This window comes from Manis javanica, chromosome 6 (genome assembly GCF_040802235.1).
Source record: "Manis javanica isolate MJ-LG chromosome 6, MJ_LKY, whole genome shotgun sequence".
Taxonomy (NCBI): Eukaryota; Metazoa; Chordata; class Mammalia; order Pholidota; family Manidae; genus Manis; species Manis javanica.
The window spans coordinates 65,717,695-65,742,951 of NC_133161.1; the positions used below are offsets into that span (position 1 = coordinate 65,717,695).

The 25,257-nt window shown below is 36.2% G+C and overlaps 1 protein-coding gene across 6 annotated transcripts in view; it reads right to left on the reverse strand.

Annotated features, from left to right (window-relative positions):
* Positions 1 to 25,257, reverse strand: part of UMAD1 (UBAP1-MVB12-associated (UMA) domain containing 1) — a 257,771-nt gene that overhangs the window by 104,155 nt on the left and 128,359 nt on the right. For all 6 annotated transcript variants that reach the window (XM_073238786.1, XM_073238787.1, XM_037019863.2 and 3 more), the window contains exon 3: positions 5,370 to 5,443. In XM_073238786.1, the coding sequence (XP_073094887.1) occupies positions 5,370 to 5,443 (74 nt within the window). The remainder of the gene's footprint in view (positions 1 to 5,369; positions 5,444 to 25,257) is intronic.

Sequence of the window (25,257 nt, forward strand, 5' to 3'; positions counted from 1 at the left end):
GATTATATTTCATTAATATGTGTAGTCCATACTTTTAAAAAAAATCAACTTTTGTTCCCTAAATTACTGACCTGTGAATTCACATGCAACTCAACTATTAACAAATATGTGAATTAAAAAAAAAACTACCAATACTGTGTACTAGATTGTTTATTCAGGTCACACTACTCAAAGTCCCCTGAATCCTTACGTCACTTGCCAAGGAGTCAATATTATGCACGTAACAATTTTAGCAAATGTTTCGTGGCTGTTGCTGTTACTTTAATTACTGTTTTGCAAGTGCTGTCTATTAAATTTCCTAGTATAAATTGGCTGCAAGATTGTTTTAGGTCTTCATTAAGAAATTTGTATTAAATATGCAATAAGCTACTTTGCTTAACAGAAGTTGGGGAGATATTAGTGTGACAGTTTATTATTATAAATAATTTTTGTGTCAGTATAACCACAGTAGTATCTCAATACCACCAGCTGATAATAATCTTTATAAATTCTACTTTGCAGCTATACCATCTGTTAGTTATTATTTTGTATGCGTCTCCATATGCATATGTGAATTAGCTGTCACTCAAGACAAATACACAAATGGAATTGTGGTTTTGTGAGGAGTTTTTTTATTACCTTTTCTTATATTTTGTTATCTCTAAACCAGTGAACTAAATAAATAAGCATATTCCTCAGTTTTGGAGACCAAAAATAAATGTAAACTGAAAAATAATTCTTGTAGTAAACTTAAAAATTTAAGTTCAGCCAACAAATCTAAAAGTAGCTTGTAAAAACTAGATTAAAATTAATAGTCATCAAATAGGATATAAGTATATTAAAACTGCAATATACATATTCACAGCTCTCAAAATACACCTACAAAACCAAAAAGGAACAGGTAAATTAGTAGCCAATATGGTTCCAGTTTTCATAATATAAAACACTTTTCCACAATTGAAGAGTAGGAAGAATGACTAATTATTTGCTTACTTGTAATGTTTATTCCCTGAAGAGATGAGTCATAATGGCAAAAACTCAAAACTGGGCCCCCGATGAATCTGTGGGTTTATCCCCCCAAGCTATTTAAGTAACAGGCTGCAAGACAGTAAGTAGTTGTAAGATCATTACAACTCACTAGCAAAATTTACCCAGAAAAGGCAAGAGAAAGAGGAATAGAAGGTGGATAAGCCTCTAACTGGATAATTAGTCCAAATACTGCAATCTCCAAGTACTAGAGTCTAATGACCTTAATTTTAATAATGCAAACATGGGTTTATAGGAGCTTATACGGTACACACCAAAAACAATGGTGAATTCTATTAAAATTTAGAGTGGCTTTGAAAACACAGACTAAAGCACAACTTGAGAGAACCCACATTTACTGACTAGATAGTTCAATGTTTCCTTAAGTTATCCTATTTTTGGTGATGCCACTTTGGGATCATATGTAGGGAATGCTAAGGTAGAAACAGTAGTAACTAATTAAAGTCATCCTTGAGAGAAACCCTAAAATATTTAGGGAGGGGCAGTGAAAAAGAGTCAAATAAATTGAGAAATTGTGATTTTCTGGAACGAATACTGTATTTTTTCAGTTTTATTACATAAAAAGTTGAACTAACTACTTAGTACAAATAAATATGCGCTTTTCATAGTCTTTTGTGTAAATATATTAAAATATGTCATAATCCAACTCTGCAAAAAATAGTTTATTCTTTGTCCAAACCAGATCTCCTTTTTTCAAATTTCATTCCATCTAAATGCTAGAATTTCCATGATGTCAGTGAGGGAACTGTACTTGGAGAGGGAACACAGTTTTGAAGTATATTTGGGCTATAAAGTATAAGGAAAACTATCACAGACTACTTAACAAAATATTTTAATTGTCATTAATACTACAATGCAGCGCAGGCTAGGCTATATTCATTTTTTAACCCTTTATTATCTATCATTGAGATTCATATGTGGAAACCAGTTTCATACCATGATTTGCTTCTGTTTCTAAAATGTTCTTAATGAAGGATTTCATTTCATAAAAATTTACCTTTATCCTATAAAAATTGTATCAATAGTAAGAAAAAATTTTTCATGGTTCAAAGCTCACCTAATGTATGAAGCCTTTCTTGACTCTCCCTAATGATATTTAAGCTTCACTGAAATCTCACTGAATTTAGGGAGTTTAAGGAACTTACTTATTTCACTGTATATTACAGTGACTTGTGGAGTTTTTCAATTTACTATTCATAGATGGAGATTTCTGCTTCTACACATAAGAATCATGGCATCTTATAAATTTTTATCTTTTCTATCCCACATCCAACAACTCCTTGAAAACAGTAGGCAATCTACATGTTTATCTGAATTCACCAAAAACCTATTTTGGTAACAAAGTAAACTATTTTTATGAACCCATCCTAATTTACCAAATATGTTCTCATTACAAATACTATTTCAACACTTCTTCTTTAGTCATTAAAAATTTAAATAATTGACAATCCTGCTAGTTATAATACATACAGCTTCTTAATCAGATGTGTATCTTTTTAAAAACTAAATGAAATCATTATACTTCTCCTTACTGATGTAGCAAGAGTGCCAAAAATAGTGTAAATTAACAGGCTTTTTTATTGGTAACTCCTAAGAAATATAAGAAAAAACTTTTTTTTAACCTGAGTAAAGATAATGTGTTTATAATATAAAGTGGAAAATAGAATTTAATGAAATATTTACTCATAAGATAGCATTTGCAGAAGACCACTAATTTATTAACTTAGATCCAGAAATCATCGACAGTGCATCTCTGTCACACCACATGTGTCTGACAATATTTGAATGGCTGAGGCTGTCAAGCTAACTAAAGTGTCCCCTCTGCCTTCCAGGAACTCACACTATAGTGAAGTCAGAAAGACAATACAAATAGTAAGAGGACATTGATGTTCTCTCTGGCTGGGAGAACAGGGAAAAGTTCACAAAGGAGGTGACATTTGAACAGGGGTTTGGTTTTAAGCTTTATTCTGCAGGTTCAAGAAATTTGTGGGGGCTGAAGTAAGAAAATCTGCTCTTCTTTTTCAGGAAGTAATTTGAGAAAGAAGCTGCTCATCTAATAATGGTCCAGTGAACAGATGAGGACCTAGCTCGACTAGAGGAAACCAAATTGGAAGATATTTTTGATGTAGAATCAATAGGACTTTATGACAGATTTGAGAGAGCGGGGTTGAGAAGAATGGGTCAAAAGACTTTAGGCCTTTACCTTGGCATACAGGTGATGACAATAAATGAAATCTAGATTATCAGTTAACAGGTATTTATTGAGCTCCTTCTATATACCAGACACTATGCTGGGCCCACAAAGTCTGTTTTCCTTCTAGTTAGTGGTGTGGCAGACAACAAACAAACGAACAATCTGAGATATGATAAACTTGATGGAGAAAATAAAACAGGGTTATGTGAAAGTGACTGGCCAGGAATCAACAGTTCTTCTTTGGTCAAGCAAAGGCTGAAGTGTCTAGAAAATCATAAGTAAAATGGCACATAGGCAGGTGGATGTAGTCTAGAGCTCAGGGTTGAGGTCTAGGTGGAGACAGGCTTTGGAAGGCATTAGCCTCTTCATAGAACTGAAAACCATGAGATTGGCTAAGATTCATCTTGACTGATGAAGGTAAGTCCAGTATGAGAGAGTGGGGAACATGCAGCAATGTTTTCCTCGTGGGCGGATTTTTAAAGAGGGCCACAGTAAATTCCATTTTAGACACTTAAGGTTGGGGTAAATGACTGTTTGGTTTTCGGTGGTGAATCATATCTAGCCTCTGAAATTATTTTACTTTTATCCTCTCGAACTGTGACTTAATGCTGCAGTCTCATTTGTAGACTCCCTGTTTTTTTTGCTCCATCACTAAGCTCTCTGAGAGCAAACACTGTCCTCCCAGTGCTCAGCAACTATTCAGCCAGAAGGGCTTTTGTCTGTTGCAGCATGAGTACATAAATCCAGTACTGAGGCCTAAGAGTTGGTTGTACAATGGAGAGACTAGAAAGTAGCACAATAATGAGCTAGTTTAAAATCTTGCAGGATATATTCTCAAAAGCTTCTTTCCTTAAGAATTAACATCGGAATTCCTTCTGTCTGAATCAATTTTGAAAAAAACTGAGTTCCAAGATATCTCCACTGGATCACATAACTCAGAAATTAAACTCAAGTAATCATGGATGGTTTCCAAACCTTCCTGGTGGTTCTTTCCCAAACCTCAAATACATCAACCTTTATTTCCTATCAAAGGTGCTACTTAGGGTCAGCATTCATGAAGTGTTTGAATGAATGAGAGATACCAAGTTGCTTCAGCATGTGGGCTGGACATTTTTCTTTTCCTTGTTATCTTTTCTCCCCCTGTATTTTCAGCTCTCTGCACAGTGCCTTAAATATGGTTAGCACTGAATAAATATTTGTTGCATGCTGGAATGAAAAAAACAAATACACAGTTTTATGGGAAAGATGACTTTACATCAACTTACTTCCCATATCACTTCTTTAAATATGTTCTTTTCTTGATTATAAATATTTGCTCACTGTGGAAAATTTAAATATAAAAAGCACCTCTCCTTAAATATTACTCTTTACATATACCTCATGATTACATTCATGCATTCATTTAACACATTTTTTTGACTGCCTATTCTGTGGTAGGCTTTGGGGATACAGGGGTGAACCAAACAGGCCAGGTCCTGACCACCTCAAGTTGTATGCAACAATGAGGAGGGGTGCCCCCAGGCAGAAAGTTTCAAAATTAATGGATATCTCTTCCACCCTAAAAATTAACATTCCTTCTAGGACTTAAAAATGATTACTTCAGTGATTAAATAATGTTAACATGTTTCTACATAGTAGCTAAAAGTATCCAAGCTTCCACCTTCAAGTACCCACAAGAAACCAATAATTTTCTCCTGTGGAAAAGAACAAATACCCTAGACTTTCTATCAAACAATGTGGAGGAGCACACTTTGATGCTGGAAATGGTAATATAATAAATACAGTCTGAAAAGGTATTTTCAAACCTTTCTCTATAGGTTTATAGAGGCTCATATATTACCTATTTCTTCAAGTGTATTAGAAAATAATCATTCCATTAAAAGTAGTTCAAATGTTTTAACTAAAGTGCTCTATGCCTCTTTTGGCTCTTTTGGCAACATGAACTTTTCATTTCCAGCACTGGGAAAAGCTCAGCACTTGGAAGGTCACCCCTGTACTGCCTTCCCCTCACTTTCAGCAGATCACTTGTTCTCAGGTACCTAGGCAGTGTCTGCATAGCAAGATTAGTTACCATTTATCCTCAGAGGAATATATAGTGATAGTAATGCATCCAGTTTCATCCCAGAAGAACTCATTGATTTTCACTTACCTCCAAAGGCTGGTTACTGTCTCCTTCTGAAGTTTTACCTCTTGCTGCTATCCTCTCCTCAGGTGCTGTATCCCCTATGAAGCAAAAGAAAAAGAACCCAATTCACTGTACCACTGAAGTCAAACTGTCTTCTATTTATTTGAAAAATCTTTTGTTTTATATGTTTAACATTATGGAAGCAACTACTATTTCCTTAGTTACAAAGTAAAAAAGTTAACTTGTAAGAACAAATATTATAGAGATCTCATAAATCACCTATAAATATATACAATCTAAGCCAGAAATGTATCTGGCTTTACATAGGTTTACTTTAGAAAAATCAAGTGAGTTCATATTTTGTAAATCAAGTCAGACTTCAAATAAACTAGGAAAGCTTTTGACTTAAGGAAGATAAGGCAATTTATTTTCAAATTAAGTCTTAATTTTCAAGTTAAAATTACTTTCAGATTATAAGGTTTATTCTTTATAAGTGTGCATTTGTGTCTGTGCTTTGGCTCAGAGTAGATATACATGCTTGTATGTAATAATTAGCCAAATGTCAAACAATCTTTACAGCAGGAAAGAACAAACAAAAGCATAAATTAGCTTTCAGTTAATACACTGATTCCTAAGGCTGGTACCTGGGTGGGTTATATTACTACATGAAGTTGGTGCCGAAGCTGGCTCCAACAGACACAAATATAGTTAGGTAAGTATAGGTATAATTAAATTTATTAATGACTATTTTAATTTATTAACTATCACTGATGATCTGTGGTTAACACACGGTAAGCAGAGAAACAATTAGACTACTTTTTAAAAGCATAATAAGGTTACTTTTGTAATTGTAAACTGCTCTTCCCATAAAATTAAGCCAGCTCAGGACTGCCCATTACAGGAAAGATTACAAAATTCATAGATGATGACTTGGCTGACATTAAAGGTTAGGAATCTGTTAATTCAAGGAAGGTCACATATCTTGATTGGAGATAGCAAAGTATGAAAGTCTTGGATGAGCTTTACTTTTCCATATGAAACACAAAACTTTAGTTTACCAAAGGCTGTATTCAAGGAAGAACTTCATGAAAATTTTCAGGGGTTAAATAAAATTCTGTTAAATTCTAAAATCATGAAGCAAGAATTAAACTAGTAGTTTATTAAGATAATGTAACTCCTCAGAATGTTTAAAATTCAAGTACATCAATGCATATTCCAGCCTATAGGCTTTGTTCTTAGCTATATGCAACATTATTATTATTCAGCAACACCCAGCACATAATGTTCAATAAATATTCACTGAATAAATTGGTGAACTTCTCTTTATAGTTTCCAGTCTATAAAACTGTAGCAAAATAATACTATATATTGTATCATAAAAGCTGTATTTGAACACACAATTAGTGTCTTTCTTCTAAAACATACTTATGAAACTTCAAAGGCAAATTTATTAAATATCATGGTGATATATTGTTACTAGTAATTCACAACTGTGACATAATTGATCAGATCTTAAGTCCAGTTAATGATTTTGAGAAATCATGCTGAAACAAAAGCATTTGAAACTTTTGGGTCATGCCTATAGGTTAATAAAGTTAATAGTTGTTAAGTGAAAAATTACATCAACCTACTTTTGTGTGACCAAGGCTGTCAAACTATTTTGACTGATTTTTTAAAAATTTGAACTGATAATTTATTTGTATATCAAGAAGAGTCTTACTTTCAGAAATCCCCCTTTCTGAAAGTTAGGGATAATCCCCAGTTTATAGGTGGCAAAACCAACGGACACGGAGTTTTGTTTGGTTAAAGTTATGAGACCACAGCAGCGTAAGCAGCCCAAGTAATGCGAGGCTCTGTACGCTCAGGTCAAATTGTGTTTAATACTCACATGCCTGATGTTTGTAAGAAAAATATCCCCATGTGAAAGGATGTTTACTCAAGAAAGATTTTTTTTTTACATTTTAAAATGATTATTGCTCTATCTCATAGCCATACACACACTGCATTTGGCTAAAATCATTCAGTATAAAGTCTATGCTTCCTATGCCGTTTTCCTGATTTCAAGAGTTACATCTGTACAAAACTGTCTCCATTTCTCCCTACTGATTGATAACCAGAAAGGTTATGTGCCACACACATTGGCCTGCAGGCAATTGTAGAATCACTGTTTACTGAAATGGCATGTCTGGTGATGACTCATATAGGATAATAACTGATTATAAGGAAAAATGCCATCTGCAAGATTATTCTTTATAAACAAAGGCACAAAATGAAAACTATACAAACAACAAACAAAAAAGGACAGGTCACAGTGAAATACGATTTTTGAAGTTTCTTTTCCCTCCCACTGAAGAATTATTTTATCAAGGTAAAAATTCAATTATTTTCTCTAAATTTTATAACCCACTTGAAAGTTAGATACTTTATAAAGATGCAACAAATGCAAAATTAAGGTACTCTATAGTTTTCAAACATGAGGTAACTCTATGTGCCAGATAGATAAAAAAATTTCATTTGCAAGTCAGCTTTAAAACAATCAAACAAAAATGACCAACATTTTCCCAGTGCTTTACATTTTATAAAGTCTTTTTTATAATACCACATTTGATCCTCACTCTGGCACAGTAAGAGATCCTCCCCATCCCTCTACCCCTTTCATGGTGAGTGAACCCCCTGGGGCCCCAGTCTTCCAGGGAGAAGGTGGTCCCAGTGGGTGCAGAGCCCAGTCTCCTGACATCTCTGGGGAGTCTGTGTGGTCTGGTGCAAGGTTCCAGTGGGCAGCAGCTGAGATGGGAGAAATCAAGTCTCTGAGATAAGGAACAGCAAAGAGAAGAGCCCGGAACTCGGAAAGGGAGCTCGGAAGGCAGGATCTCATGCTGGTCCAGCCCCGGGGACCCTAGGCTCCTCTGGCTCCTCCGGGATAGACCCATGGCTTATCTGCTCCCTTCCCTTTCCACTGATGATGCCAAGTACTTCTGACCAATGCAGGCCTCGGCTCTTCCTTCCAGTCTTTCAATGCAAACACACAGTCCCCTTGATAGTTTTCCAGAAATTTCTATGGCTAGAAACAATTTTATAATAGGCAAAATCTCTCTTATATGAGGGCCATGAAATTTTCTTAGTTTAAAATGTAGTTTTTGTTTCGAGTGAATAAATGATAAAGGCTACATATAAATACCAAAGAAGCTCTTGCAGAATTTAAAGGACTGAAGTGTTCATCTGTATTTTAGGTTAGGGGGTTAGCAATTTTTAAACACTTTAGGTTTTGTGGGCCATACTGTCTTTGTCACAACTTCTTAACTCTACCATTGTAGCCTAGAGCAGCCACAGTGAGTGTGGCTGTGTTCCAATAAAATTTTATTTACAAAGATAGGTGTCAGGCTGTTGTTTCCTGATCTCTGTATTAGGGAATGTATATGTACTACACCTTTTCTAGGATAAAAAGCTGAATTATGTTTGAGTTATGTAAGATGATTAAAGAGATGGTCATTAGGATATCATCACGATCCCATTCTACTGAGTGGATTGGGTTGAAAGAGAAGAGAAATGGTGGTGAAGAGTGAGTACTAGATAGGAGGGAAGGTAGAAAGGAGAGAAATCCCCAGCGATGGGAGGGGAACCGGATACCAATTTGGGTCACCCCAGAGATCTGTCTGGTGGCCAGCAGAACTCTCGGTGAGTGGGTGAGGGAGGGCCCCCATCCCTGGGCCTCCTCCAGTGTGGAGGAAGCTCTAGTGACATTCACCCCGGCCTCCCTCCTCTCTCCAGTCTGTGGGTTGGTGATTTGGGAGGACTTTGCTGCCGTGGTTCTGCCTTTCTCCTCCCTTCTGTTGAGAATAGGAGGACCAAAGAGGGCACATTGCTGGGTGGGCTGTGGGCCTCCCCAGGGACCTCCTCCCGGCTGGGAAAGCCTGCCCCAGCCCAGCATGCCCTGTAACTGCAGGAGGCTCAACCTAATTCTGGGGTTCAGTCTAGGAAATCCATGTGCTCCTTGATAGAAGCCACATTCTTCAGCACCAGCTTTTTAAGTAATACAGATAAGAATTTGGTCTCTGTTTTGTTTTGCATTGTTTTTTCCCTAAACTGACCAGATCTTATCCTGGGAAGAGGGGTGTTATTATAGGAACGCCCTAAAGCCCAACAGGACTGGGAATGGGCTGGTGGGCAAAGTTGAAACCTGCCTGCCAGTGAAAAGCTATGAATACAGCTTTTTTTTTCTTTTCTTTAATTAAAGAAGAATTATCTAGAACTCCGTATCTGAGAACACAGTCTAACAAACACTATTTTCAAGGGGTTTACATGGAAAAAATGTTTTTGTGGCCAAAAGTATGAGAAAAACCTACAGAATGTATTCCCTTCTAGTACATTTTAACACATAAACGCTCTGAAAAATTCTTCGGTGAAGAAATTATATTTCTTTTTCACAATGTATTTGACCTGTAGAGCCATCTTATTCACCTGATATCTATTAAACATCTTGCAGAGGTCTATGAACATGTTATGGGAAATGCAAATATAACATTTCTGAGGTTAAAATTATGAAATGCATTATTTTTACTTGACTCCTCAGAAGACCTTACAACATTGCCAAATTTGTTATTAAGCTTTTGAACACTCATTTTACACGATGCTAACCCACACTTATCTTTCTGTAGTTGATTATTTTCATAACTCCCTGTTCATTCATTCATTGCATTTGGGGCAGACCAGTAGTATGTGACTGCATTCTACCACAGAATTCTGAATCCAGAATAGTTGATAATCTACAGAGCAGAAAAGGCTAGCCAAGCACCTTGAAGACACAGGAGAAAGCCCAGTGCTCAGAAACATCTCCCCCACAAATTCCTCTAATTAGAGATTCATTAGGATTAATGAGCTCCTCTTTTAAAATGCAAATACCCTCTGGGAGTGTTTCCTTATTAGTCATTCACCAAGTGAAGTAGTGGAAAGAACAGTGGAATGGCCACTCCATTAACTCCTTTTCATTCTTCAGACACACACTCATTATACAAGGGCAGCCTGACACTGTGGTAAAAGAATGGCTTTGGAATCTGACAGAACTCGACCCAAAACCTTTACTAAATCCAAGACCCTGTGCCAGTTACTTAACGTTTCAGAGCCTCAATTTTCTAATCTGAAAAATGGGAATGATGATCCAAAGACTGTTACAAAGATTCAGTGAGAAAACATGTTCAATGCTAATTGCAGAGAAGGAAGAGGGGCGAGAAAACGTTTTGTCCCAAGTCTTGGTGTCAACTACTGCTCAGCCTTTGCCTTGTGGCTGTTGCCCTTACCCTCACCACAGGAAAGGTGGAAGGAGGGGCCCACACAGATAAACTCATTTAATCCTCATGGCAGTGTTGTGAGTCGATTTTATTATACCCATTTAGGAATAGCAGACCTGGTGCTGGAATCCACGTTGGCTGACAGAGCTAAATCATTACATAATACCATGCTGCTTCCCATTACTTACTGGACTGGAGTTTGGTTACCCAATTCAGTTTAATACACTTGACGTTCAAGTCTCCTTCAGTTCAATTTAGTTTTCCCCTCCGCTTTTTCTTTTACTGCCCGCTTACTCCCCATTTTCCACTATAATGAAGAAAGGAGGAATAGAAAGAAAACCACAATCCTAATTGCTGAAGACAGGCCCTGACCAGGAGTCTGCTGTTGTTGGTCAGGATGCTGATGGTGGTTGTGATGACCCCATGGGAAAATGAGCCAAGAACAGGAACTGCTAAGCCACACAGGAAGGAATGCAGCTAGCAAACAAATGTAGGAAAAGGTTCAAGCTGAGTAGGAATTATATCAAGCTGGGTAGTAAGCAAATTAAAATGGCACCAAGAACATGTTCGATTAACATATCAAAATTATCACACCCCAAATTCACTAAGGATAGCACACAACTAACACACACATCTTTCTGATAATGAAGTGAATATTTAGTAAAGATTGAATGGGGTAGGGGGGATAAAAGAATTCTACACACATAATCATGAAGGGCTTATGAAAAGAATCGTAAGTGGTTGAAATCTGAAGAAAAATTTAAATTAGGGTACAACAGAACAGGCGATCTACTTTGTAAGACAGTAGTGTGAATCTTAACTTAAAACATACTCATATACAACTTTTATGCCTCATGTTAGATTTTAACCTTATGGCTGCTATTAAAATCACACAGCTAATGCCTGCTTACTACTTGGAAAGCAGGGTCACAGTGAATGCTCGAGGGCATTGACTTAGGGAAGTAAGAATCACCAGCAAATCCAGCTGAGGTCAGACCCGCTGAGCAGTCCTACGGGCCTGCTCCCGATTGACTTGCCGGGGGATTCCACAGATGTCTTTAGGTCTGAGTCTTGCTGCTTTGTAGCTAAGGGTAATCATTTTTCTGGAAGATCTTAAAGTAATCCCCAAACATTACTAAAGCATTTAACACTGTATTAAACAAGTGAGCCTAGGCATTCTCACTTTTAGGCTGGGAGACTAGAAAGTCAAAAGGCCAAACTGATTTTGTACATGTACACTTATACAATATTGCATCACGTTGTACAGATCTACCTTCAAAGGTTTGCTGCTAACGTGTTCCCTAAGTCAGACTAAATTTGTATGATGTGAGAATAAGCTGGGCTGACCATTCCTGACCATGGATCCCAAAATGCTCCTGAACCCTGAACATAAGCTCTCCCAAGAGCTGTGCTCGGCAGTCCTCTGACAGCATGTTCCATGGGCTCTGCTGAAAACAAATGGGACTGACACAGAAAGGATTTTCAGAAAGTGTGACATGAAGATTTAATTTGTAAATGGAAAAAAATAGGCTCACTCTACCAGGTTACGTGAAACAGAGAGAGTTGGTACCTTTAGGAAGTCAGGTAAACCTACACACAAGGCCTGAGGGAGGAAGTCCTGACTTGCTCACGGCTGCTGGGGTCCAACAGTGAAGCACCAAGGTCCAGCACGGAGGATGGTGAATGAGCCTGTATCAAAGTCTAGGGTTTCAAACTCGGACCTGGCTATCCTTTGCTATATATTTAAGGAACATTTAGTTGGGCTATAATATACAGACAGAAAAAAAAAGTGAATTATGGGCTAGCCTGGGATGAATGTGCCCCAAAGCAAGCAGGGGCAGAAAGTAGCCCAGAGCAGGGCCTTCATATTCATAAACAGGTAAATTCAGGGACATGTCATTGCCAGGGAGGTAGTGCACTTCACTTTTCAGTGTGTAAGAATTACCTGGATTACAAGTTCCTAAGTCTCACAAGAGAGTCAGACTTGTGAAGTTTGATGAAGGGCCTAAGAATCTAAATTTCTGGCAAGCATTCCAGGAGAGTCTAATGCAGGTGGCTCATGGACAATACTTTGAGGAACACTGAAGCAGAGTGAGATAATCTTATATGGCTGTCAATTAAAATCTGCTAATTTTTGGAATGATTGTCCCCTCCTTTCTCTCCTTCCCTCCCACAGAGCTTATATATTTAGAGAGTCCATATCTCTGTGTGAAGATTGGGGCTCAATAAGATAAGTTCCCAATAGATTTGACTGCAGGTTCTTGAAGAAGTATTTGTAAATCCAGGTTCACAGTAGCAGCATTCACAAGAGCCAAAGGTGGAGGCAACCGAGAGTCCATCAGATGAATGGACAGACAAAATGTGGTATGTATGTATAATCCAATATTATTCAGCCTTAAAAGGAAGGCAGATGACCTTAAAGACATTATGCCAAGTAAAACAAGTCAGTCACAAAAAGACCAATACTGTATGATTCCATTCATGAAGTGCCTAGAATAGTCAAATCCATAGAGACAGAAAATGGACTAGTGGCTGCCAGGGGCTGGAAGGGGTAGTGAATAGAGCTTTGTGGTTTAATTGGTACACATGTTTTGAGCGTTGCAAGGTGAAAATAATTCTGGAGGCTGATTCACAACACTGTGAGTGTACTTACTGCACCTGAACTGTACATTTAAAAATGGTTAAGATGGTGAAATCTGTTATATGTATTTTACTACAACTAAATATAAAATTTTTTTAAATGTCACCCTCTATATAGAACAATAAAATAGTCAAAATTAAAGATAAGCCTACTCCTGGTCAATACTGTATTTTAAAATTTATTTTAGTATTGTTCTAATGATAACATCTGTTCACATACAGATATTATAATTAGTCTTTATATACACACACATATATTTAAAGAGAAAAGGAAAAACCAACTGAAGGAAAACGTGTGTTTTCTTTCTCTGACAGCATTGGTTGCGTGTGGCTCAGCAAAGGGCCCGGCTGCCAGAAACAGTCTGAGCAGAGGCCTGGGTACAGTGAATTGCAGTATGACAGTAATAACCAGTATAGGGAGATCATCAATTGGCTCTTCTGTGTGAATACAATAATGCTGTTTCTGTTGATGTGTATCTGAAAGCTTGTGTGCACTTACTTTACCAGGTAAAAACACAGTGTTACTGACACTGAATATTCATACACTGAATTTTAAGAAACTCTCAACTGCTGGTTATAACATTTGAAATTTTTGAGTAACTTGAAACAAGAGATCTAAAATATAAAGTACTAGATAAACAAATGAAGCACAATCTTAGATTATGAAAACGTTAGAGGTAATATGCCTTACTGCTCTAAGCAAACAGCTAGACTTCCTCTAAGGAAAAGACATTTTTCAATCCCCTTAAAGCCTTGATGCTGCTAGGATGGGGGAAGGAGAGGTTGCTGACAATGAAATCCAGGTGTTTGGGGCAAGGGGTTCAATATCAACAAATAAATTCTAAGGTCCCCAGTGCAGGCTCATGCTTTTTCTCACAGAAATCCCGCCAATTCTGAGGAGTTAAGGGAAGGAAAAGAGGAGGAAAGTTACAGAGTAGGAGCAGTGGACGAGACAGACTTTGGGAACCTGCTGCTGGTAGGTCCTAATCTAATATCTGGGGGACACTGGCTTCAGGAGCTCCAACATAGGTTGATGGCACAAAATCAGAAAGGTGTAAAGGCAAAAGCCAATTAAGAAGGAAAAAATGACCTGGTGGGAGTGAGCTGGTGGCCTGACTAAAAAGTATTAGAATTTGCTTGATCACAGGGTAAAAGTGGTGATGGAAAGAGCAAGACCCACTCTTTTTCTGACACGTTCCTCAGCACAGACCCCAACCTGCTAATCTGTTCAGTTCCCCTGACCTGCAGCTTCACTTTCCATTGTTCCAGTCATCTGTGGTCAAACACAGTCTGCAAGCAGATGATCCTCCTCCTGGTTTATCATCAGAAGGTCAATAGGAAGCAGCCTAACGCTTTGTCACAGTGCCTCCCTCATTCCCCTCACTTCATGTCATCACACAGGCCATTTATCATTCCCATTATCACAAGAAGAAAGGTGAGTACAGTAAGATATTTTGAGACCACATTCACATAACTTTTATTACAGTGTAATTGTTTTATTATTATTGTTGTTACTCCCTTACTGTGCCTAATTTATAAATTAAACTTTATCATAGGTATGTATGTATAAGGAAAAAATACAGGATATACAGAGTCAATCCTCTCCACAGTTCCAGGCATCCACTGAGGGGTCTTGGAACATATTCCCCACAGATAAAGGAGAGCCACTGTACTCAATCTTCATGTCTTGGCCTCAACCTCACTTCCTCAAGACCCCCTCAACAGAATGCACACCCCCTTTACATACTCCTATATGTTCTCATTCTTCTCCAATGCACTTCACATATTTGTAATCATTTAATTATACACATTCACTTGTATAACAGCTGCTGTTCCCACTGGACTGTCAGTTCCACCAGAGCAATGATGTGTTTCTATGCCACGCTAGTCCCAGCACCTGGCACAGCGGCTGGCACTGAGCACGCACATGGCAGGCTCTCACAAGATGCGATTTTCTGACGCATGGCACTATCAAGCAGAGAGTGGCAGAAGTCTAGAAAAATAGAAGTCTGATGAGATTATGGGATAAATAAAGGAAGCCAAAAGGATGCATTATGACTGGTAAGAGGAAATCAGTATATTAATAGCACTTAGAACTGGGTGAAAGGTAGAGGCTGAACAAAAGGCTTAAGAAGAGATCTACAATCACAGCTCTAAAGTAAAGTTGGCACAGGATTTGTGCAATGAGGGAGGACAGGGCAGACCAGCTGTAAAGTACCTCCCTGCAGTTTGTTAAAGAGTAAAAGAAAAGGACAAAGAGTCAATAGTGACTTTGAAACCAGAGAAGAGATTTAGCAGTTTCTAAGTGGTTAATGAGTTTGAGGCAATTGCAGAGAATATAAGAACTGGCTGGGATTCCAAAGGAATTCTGATGGAGTATTTTTATTTATCTTAATGTATTTAATGCTATATTTTTAAGTTTACTACTGACATGTATTTGCCATATTTTAAAATGCTTTCTTCAAAAAACATAGCACTACATTGGAAATATATACTAAAATATAGTGATATTTTAAAAATTCCTCTAAAACTAGTTGTAATGTTCAGGAAAAATCTGCAGTTCTTTCAGTTTGTAAAGAAGGAATTGCTAATTTCAAGGCTGGCTAAATTAAAGTAAAACCATTTGCCATTTTTAAATTATGGAAATTATGTATGGTTTATGTACTTGAAATTTATATTTCTAATTTATTACCGAATTCTACAGTATTGCTGTTTCATACATTCAGTATTCTTGAAGTTAGGATTCATTTATTAAATCCCCACTATATATTTAGATCTTCATGATTCAGTGATTTCACATAAATTCAGTAGTCTGTCAGGGTTGAGTTCAGTGAAATAAGAGTTCATCTGGATATATGCCTAATTGCAATACATTAAAAAGTTCCAGTCCCCAATAACTTTTTCTTTAAGATTTAAAGGAGTAGGATGGAAAAGACAAACATTAACCAACCAGGTCTATTGTGCAAAGCGTCGAGTACTTGCTTCATTCATATCAACTTGTTTCACTCAAATTCCTTTTCTTCCACTTGCCCACCTCCAGCCATCATGATGTAAAACTCCCTCCTGCAGCTATCAGATTCTCTGTCTTCACCATATGAGAAAGCCCCTGGACCTGAAAGAGGGCAAGGCCCTTGGAAACCTGAGCACAGAGGCAACAGGCAAAGCCTCTCAGTCAAAGGGAGAAGCAAAAAGCAGCTCTGCCCTCAAGGCTTCCTGAGGGGGAAAATACGGAATGCTTGTGTCTCTACAGTGTCTCTGCATGTCTGTATCATGTCTCTACATCCACTTACCTCCTATCTCATAGCAAAAGTCGGGAAGAAAAGAATAAAGACTATGTATGGTTCCTTATTAAGCCTAATTCCAAGATTATAGTAAATAGTATAAGAAGTTTTATAGACTAGGTTATGGTATAATAAGTAGTGGGATGAAGTGCTGGAGAACTTAGGTTGCTTTAGGCCCTGAGTTCTCAAAAGACTAACTTGGACCCATATTCAAATATTAGTAGAAAATAGTAATATTTTATTACTGTCTAGATGTGTCCTCTCAAAATGTGTATGCTGAAATCCTAACCCACAAAGATGATGGTACTAGGAAGTGGGGCCTTTCGGGAGTGATCAGATCCTAGGGGTGGAGCTCTCACGGATGGGATTACCACCCTTATAAAAGGGACCCCACAGAGCTCCCTCGCCCCCACCTCGGTGCAAGGACATCTCCCAAGGCACCAGTTCTGCGCCAGAAAGAGTGCTCTCAACAGAAAGCAATCTTGCTGGTGCCCTGATCTTGGACCTCCCAGCCTCCAGAACTGTGAAAAATAAATTTCTGTTGTTTATAAGCTGCCCAGTCTCTAGTATTTTGTTATAGCAGCCCAAATGGACTAAGACATATTCCAAAATTAAAATAAATCAGTTATTTGGGGCTTATCCATTATCTCTGATTACCCAAGTATCTGTGTCTCTGTAAGACTAGTAGGCTAGTCTTTTAGTTCCCAATTTCTATGGGCAGAACATTAAAAAAAAAAAAAAAAAGTCAGCCAGCCTGCCTACCTACCTGTCTGTGTGTCTTTCTTCCTTTTCCTCTAGATTTCCAAATAACAGTTCCAGCAAGTAGGCGGTGGCAGGCTACTGGCGTTCAAGTGAGGAGAGGAGGATGTGGGGAAGACTACTGAAGTGCAAGCAAGGTGAAGATGGCCTGGAGGGTATCACTGTTCCATAAAGAGCTCAGAGAATAAGCAGGACCTCTTAAAGGGGGACTGACACACATTGGGACATTTTAAGCATCAAAATAAATGACAGTAACAGATTATAATCCATCAAAATATAAATAAATAATTTTATTTTGTATATGCCTAAATAATAGTTTAATTAAAATAATACATGAACCTGTACTGATATAAATATGAGAATGGAAAAAAAATAGGAGGCTTTTCCTTGCAGTGGAATGTCAACTGAGGAATGAAGAAATTAGGATATCATCATTTAACAATCATCACAGTAATAATTCAGCCAAGAAACATAGAGAGATGCTAAAACCAGCAGCTGGGAGGTTGATAAGGACCAGGATATTATATAACCTCAAAGCACCACCCTCCACAAAATACTGATTATAAAAAGTAATGAGTAATTTTATAGGAGAGAAATCTGGTAGGTACAACCTCAAGTAAGAGATCATGGTTGACATCTCCAGTAATACAACAAATAGGAACTGGGCACTACACAGTGGGACACAATGAGAAGGACACATCACTTCTATGATATTCCACAGAATATAAAAAAGACACAGCCTCTATCTATCTTATCTAAACCACAAAATTGCACAGCCTAAATCTAATTTCCAGGACATGTCAGACAAACCGAAACTGAAGGATATTTTACAAAATAACTGGCCTGTAGTCTTCAAAAGTATCTAGATATAAAGATAGAGACAGAGGTAGAGATAGAGACAGAGATCTCCATGCTTCCATTAACCTTGCAACCAAAATAGAACTAGAATTAATCCTGAGCCCTTTTCACTTTTTTTTTCTAAACATTTTTGTTTGTAAATGACTATACAGGAAAGTAATATGCACAGTTACCCAGGGATGTTTCACATGTAACAAAAACTCCAAGGCAGTTCAAATAACTAGGGAACCTTTCTAAGAAGGAGGGGCAGAAACAAGTTTAAAAATACATTCAGATGATATAATGTGTACCCAGGCAGTTTCCTCAAAGTATTTAAGCAAATATTTTTTTTTCTGCTTTTCAAGGAAATTGTGACAAGTGCATAAAAGGAAACAATCTCTTTTCAACAACTTTATGAAGAAGGTATCATTTTGCTTATTTAGCAGGTGACGAAAATAATAAAAAAGATTTCAGAGTTCCTAGTATCACAATATGGCTAAGTGAACCAGTATTCAAACCAAACTATTTGGGTTCAAGACACATTCTTTGTAACATGAAAAGAAACTATTTACTCTGAATTCTCTCCATGAACAATATCCACCTTCAGAATGGCATACTGTTACAGGCAAACTGGACCCAATAATCAGCTTAAATTCTTCTTCATTTTTTGCCACCTTTTAAAAATATATCTAATCAGAATAGACAATACCATGTCTAATTCTGGCTTCATTTCACTTAACCAGAAGTACACCGATCATTTTATAACATTGTGCAAAACAAACTGAATACCGCATATAACAGGTGCCCGTTGGAGCAGTTTTGTTGTTGATCATTAAGTATGCTGTTGGTATAATTATTTCTGGTTCTGATGTTTCATTTCTATTTTCTTTTAAGGACTTGGAGCTAGTTTTACATCTCTCTAATGAAAGCACATCACTTTACCTCTACAGTTTCCACAGCTCATTTTTCAAAACTAGAACTCCTGGTAGTTAAGACATTGAAGCATCTTTGAGCTTACTATGGCTACTGTTCTCCATCCCTGCTTCCTAATCCATTTTAAAAGTCACATCTTGAAGACAGTATCCTTATCATCCATTCTGATTCTCACCTCCCTGCCCCAAAGCTTAACAAACACCCACAGAAACACACCCTACAGCATCCACCCTTTAAAAACATGATTTCTATTGTACCAAAGATAGGACTCTCAAGTTCTCATACTCCAATTCTATGGTCATTATAGAGATAATGAATTCTTTTTATTTTGACACAGGAAATAAGTATTTTAATAACACCAGCCTTGGCTTACAGACCACTTAGAGCAAGTTACAACTATCTGTAATTGATCTGACCTAGTTTCATTTTACAAATTAGACAAGACAGTACAACCAGCTTGTCTCATAAGGATTAAATAAAATCCTAGACACTCTCTTCCTAAAAATCAGCAAAACTACCATCTCAAAAGAGGATAGTTCATCTCTAGATTAGCGTTGGCTAGTGAGTATGTGTGTCTACACAGGAGATTATACACCAGACATTCTGCTATTGCTGATGTAGGCACAGAAGGTCAATAATATGGATTAACTAGGCTTACACTATTATCTTCTGATTATATTTGTGGTTCAAGTTTCTAGGTACTTAAAACTATTCTTAAAATAAAACAAAGATCTATAATTTGAAATGAATTAAAAAAAATTTTTAAGTTACAAAATTAAAAGTAAATAATTTAACTGAGAAAAAATATATTTTATTATATATGCAGTGTCACGTATATACAGGACCAAGACATATTTTCTCACCTATGAAAGGGAAGTTGATGCACAAGACAGTATGTGACACAAATATGTGTATCTCATATAGACACATATGTAAACCTTTACATTTTCAGATAAACAAACAGTATGACATAGAGAATCCTGAGAAATATACAGAACAGAAAGGTTGAGAATATGGAGGAAAAAAATCTGATAACAAAATTGAGAGATTTTCATTTCCCCTTACTTACTCTGAAGTTTATTTCCCACTGATATTTAAAAATTTTCTTCCCAAGCTGCTGTACTCCTAAAAAGAAATGGAGAAGTGAAATAGAGAACAAATAAGAAAAAATAAGTTTAAAAATAAGAGAACGGAAAAAATGAACCTAGAGTAATACAAATGGTAAATGCCATGATTTTCATTGTATGCATAATTTTCCTAATGCAAAGATAATTATTTTCACGTTTTTGAGTTTCTTTATTAATTTTATGTTTAACTCTGTGACTTGCTTCTTCATTCAAATAAAAGGCTAGAGAAAATGGTTTCAAGCTGACAAAGGAAGCACCTCAATGCATGAATAAAATGGAGGCTTGCAAATCATCAGAGTTCTATTTTTAAGTTTAAAACAGTTTTCCAAGTTATTGTTTTTCTATTTCTTTATTCCAGATATCACTTCCTTCCTTTCTGAATTTAGAAATTAAGTGGTCCCAAGCCTAAAAGCATTAATGGTCCCAAACCCAAACAAACGTCAGCATTAATAACAACTCAGAATGATTAATAAAAAATTAATATATAAAATGCAATAGCTTTCAAATAACTAGTTTCAAAACACAATGGAAAGAAATTATCCAATTCTCACTAGCCACAAAATGTAAAGTATGTGCAAATAAATGCTTTTTTTAAAAAAACAGGTCTTACATGAAAAAACCTATAAAACTTTACTGAGGGGCATTTAATAAAAATATTTAAATGGAGAATCATTCCTGGGTAGGTTTATATACATATAAATATGTCAATATATTTGTATATCATATGTAATATACATACAATATGAAGAAATGTATAATGTATATTATATATTATACATATTATAACATAAATGTATAACATCTGTGTAACATAAATGTATAGAAATACCAGAAAGGTAATTCCAATTAAATCTCCACTTTCTTTTTGGGTGAATTTGGCAACATTTTAAAATTCTACTAGTAAAAAAATTAAAAACAACAGATAGGGAGTTTTCAAAAATCAAAATTAATTAAAATAATATCTAAGTGTCAAGTATTATGTTAACAGAAAAGTGGTATAATCTTTCTAAAAAGGAATTTGGCAATATGTTATCAAGAACTTTTAAGGAGTTTATATCCTTTTAGCCAATAAATGTATTTCTAGAATTTATTTTCAGGAATGGCCAGAAACTAGTTGAAGTATTTGTACAAATACTTTCATTAGAGGGTTATTTTTAATAGTGAAAACCTGGTAAACATAACAGAAGAAATAATAAATTAATTATGGTACATCAATATGGTGGAATAATATATGGCCATTAACATTATGTTTAAAAATTTATTAATGTATATTCGTATAATAGATTATCAAATGAGAATGAACTACAATTGAATACAATACGAATCTCACAGACATAATTCTTAGTGAAAGAGCAGACACAAAACGTACACACTATATTATTCCATTTACATACATTTCATACATATAAAATTATCTGTGCTGTTAGAAGTCAGGATACCTGACTAAAAGCGGGAATTGGGGGGAGATTCTAGGATCCTGTAATTTCTATTATTTTGACTTGGATGCTAATAACATTTTATTAAAAGTCACTGAACTTATTTGTACATGTGTATGTGTGCTATTCATCAGTAAAATTTTTTCAAAATAAATGACATGAAAAATGTCTATAATATTAAAGCAGAAAAAAATCAGGCTACAAAACTGTACATAAAATATTGTCAGTTTTGTGAATAAAAGAATAGCACAGAAAAGTTGATAGAAAGAAAACAGATAGCTGGGGATGTATGTGGGGGGTTTGGGAGAATTAGAGAAGCTAGTGGGAGATGGAAAAGATCCCCTTTGGTGCCTGCTAAGAGTCATTTGTTAGTAAAGCTTGTTTTGAACAAACCACAAACTAGAGGGTTTGTAGAGTAAATGAGGATGGTTTTAAGACAGGAAAGACTTGAACCTGTTGAAGTACTGGTGGAAAAGAGTCAACAGAGAGGAGTCAATAGGAAATGTACAGAAAAAGAGCAATAATGCCCTTTAGCAGGCTAGTAAGTATACAGAACGAAAGCAAACTCAGAAAAGGACAGGAACATTTTGACTACTGCATGGGCACAAAGCAGTTCTTTTTTTCATAGAGCTTTGCAAATTATTGTGTCAAGAAACTTGTCAATTTTCCTCTCCATGTGTATCCATTTGTACTTTCATGAGACCTTCAGATTATCATATTATCTGGATCAGGTAATTGGTCTAAGAGTTTTAGCCAGAGGATAATCTATCTCTCACTTCAAAATACTGCAGAGGCCAAAATAAAACAGGTCAAGTGAAGCCAGGTCATGTATAATGACAGCAGGTATGTTGGCAAGTAACACTTCAACCATGCTCTAGCTGTGTGGATTAAGGCAAGTTACTTAACCTCATTGTGCCCGAGTGGCCATGTCTGAAAAATGAGGATGATAATAGGTTGAAAGGGACTTAAATGAGATCCACATAAACTGCTTAGCCTAACATGTGGCACATAGGAGACCTTTATTTTGTGAACTGTGAATTGCTATCACTTTTTTAAAAATCTGGGAACAGTTTCTAAGATGTCTTCAGAAATAGAAAGAGCAAAACAAAAACTAAGAACATAAAAGGTAATGAAGAAGCAGCCCCTAACTCACAGAAAACAATCTCAGCAAAAAATATTCTTTCAACTTATTTTGAAAAATGTTGACTCTATAGAAAACTTGTAACGATAAAATAAACATCCTAGATTATTCACCTTCACCTATATTCACCAATTGTTAAATTTTGCCATATTTACTTCCTCTCTTACACACACAGACCAGTGGTGGAGAAGCCCAAGACTCCAACTGTCTGGCTTACTAGGTAGAAGAGCACCCTCCATCTACTTGCCAAGTGTACAAAAAGTCATCCTTTTTCAGAGAATCTAATATTGCATAAGCCATAAAATATTGTATTATTAAAGCTGTAATAATTGTGGGGGTCAATGAAGGACAACACACTGATAGATGAGAAGATATTTTTGGCAGTACCCCCATGGGGGAGATAAAGGGCCTCTGTTCTTAGGTCTGCTAATCAGGAGAAAGCAAAGGCTCTTATAAACAGGCAAAGAAGACTCACAGAGCTGAGCAAGACTGAGTTCCTAAGTGAAGCTACTGGCAAAGGGCTTTGAGAAATATCCACGTGTGCCTGAATATTTTCCCCTTAGCTGTACTGAACAGAACATTTAAACGAAGCTCCTCCACTTCCTTTTCAAGTATCCAAGCTATCGTGCACATCTGGTAGTGGTTCAGAAAATCAAAATGACACTAATATTTTGTCTCCAATAATTATACACCTGAAAATGTATTCTACAGGTATCAGATTTAATCACATACATTTTCTTCTAGGTTAAAAAATCAATATGGGCAATTTCATATTTTCACATGTATTTGTTCATGTAGGAAATGACATGTGTGAGGATATTCACCACAGGATTGTTTACAAAAATGGAAGTCTAGAAATAACCTGAATGTCAATCGATAAAGTACAGCATGACCATATAATAGAACATTATGCAACTGCCAAAAGAAAAGAATTAAGAAGCTCTCTACGTACCACCTTGGAAATTTCTTAAGAAACACTGGTAAGTGAAACATGAAGTGTAAAATACTGTTTAGCAAACTACCTTTTCTGTAAAAGCAGGGAGGAGGGTAAAAAGATATAGTCACATTTACTTGTATACACAAAGAAATTCTGGAAGAATACACAAGAAATTAATAGTTGTTTACTTTTAGAGGCGTGTGAACTGTACAGATGGAGGACAGTTGAAGACTTTACAATGTGTCCCTTTTTATGTATTTTTGAACGATTTTATATATTATCCAGTCATAAAAACATAAGTAAGAATCTCTGAGAAAAAACTAACATACTGAATGCTTAGATGGGGAATTGGAAATTGGAAAATGCTTGTTATGTCTTCTATGTGCAACAATGCAACATTAAGTTGTAATCATCTCCATGAAAGGAAACACTCCATCTTCCATTCCTAGTGTTTGCCTGGTAACATTATTATAGATTTAAGGTATAAAAAAACTGATGATTTTTTGGCATGCTATCTTTGTTTTTAAAATAAATATTTTATTTTGAGATAATTATAGATTCATTAGTATATTACAAATATACTACTAAAAGTTGCAAAAATAGTACTGAAAATTCCCATGTATCCTTCACCTCGTTTCCTCCCATGGTTACCATTCCAAATGCCTGGCACCCAGGAATCTGTTCTCTATCTCCAAAGCTTTGTCATTTGAAAATACTGTACAAATGGTATCATACTATGTAATCTTTTCAGGTTGGCTTTAATTCTTTTGCAACCTCAATCCCCATGTTTCATTTTCCCATATGCTTTTTTCTAAAAGTTAGGGTTATTGAGGGATAATTTACATGCTGTAATAATCATCCTTTTAAGTGTGTGGTTCTGTGAGCTTTTTTAGTTTTACTGTGATATAATTAATGTATAAGAAATTACACATTTTCAAGTGACAGATTTGATCTGTTTGACATATGTATTACATCTGTGAAAGCATCATCACCATCCACATGATGAATATATCCATCACCTCCAACAGCTTCCTTGCCCTCCTTAATAATCCACTCCTCCTATGTGACACCCCCATTTCTGAGCCACCACTTGCTTTCCATCACCATAGGTTTGTATTTTCTAGATTTTTTACATAAAGAGAATCATACAGCATGCTCTTTTATTTGTCTTCAGCAAATACTTGGGAGTGGAATAGTTGGGGTTATATGGAAAGTGTATGTTTAACTTATTAAAAAACTGTCAGACATCAAAATGGCTGCACCATTGCACATTTCCACCAGCAATATATGCAAGTCCCAATTCCTTCACACCCTCACCAACATTTGGTACTGTCATACGTGATTTTAGACATTCTGATTGTATCTCATTGTGGTTTTAATTTACATTCCCTAATAATTAATATTATTGAATATCTTTTCATGTGCTTATTTGCCATCCATGCATCTTCTTTGATGAAATGTCTATTTGAATCTTTTGCCTTTTTTTTTTTAAATGAAGCTGTTCATTGAGTTTTGAGAGTCATTATATTGTGGACA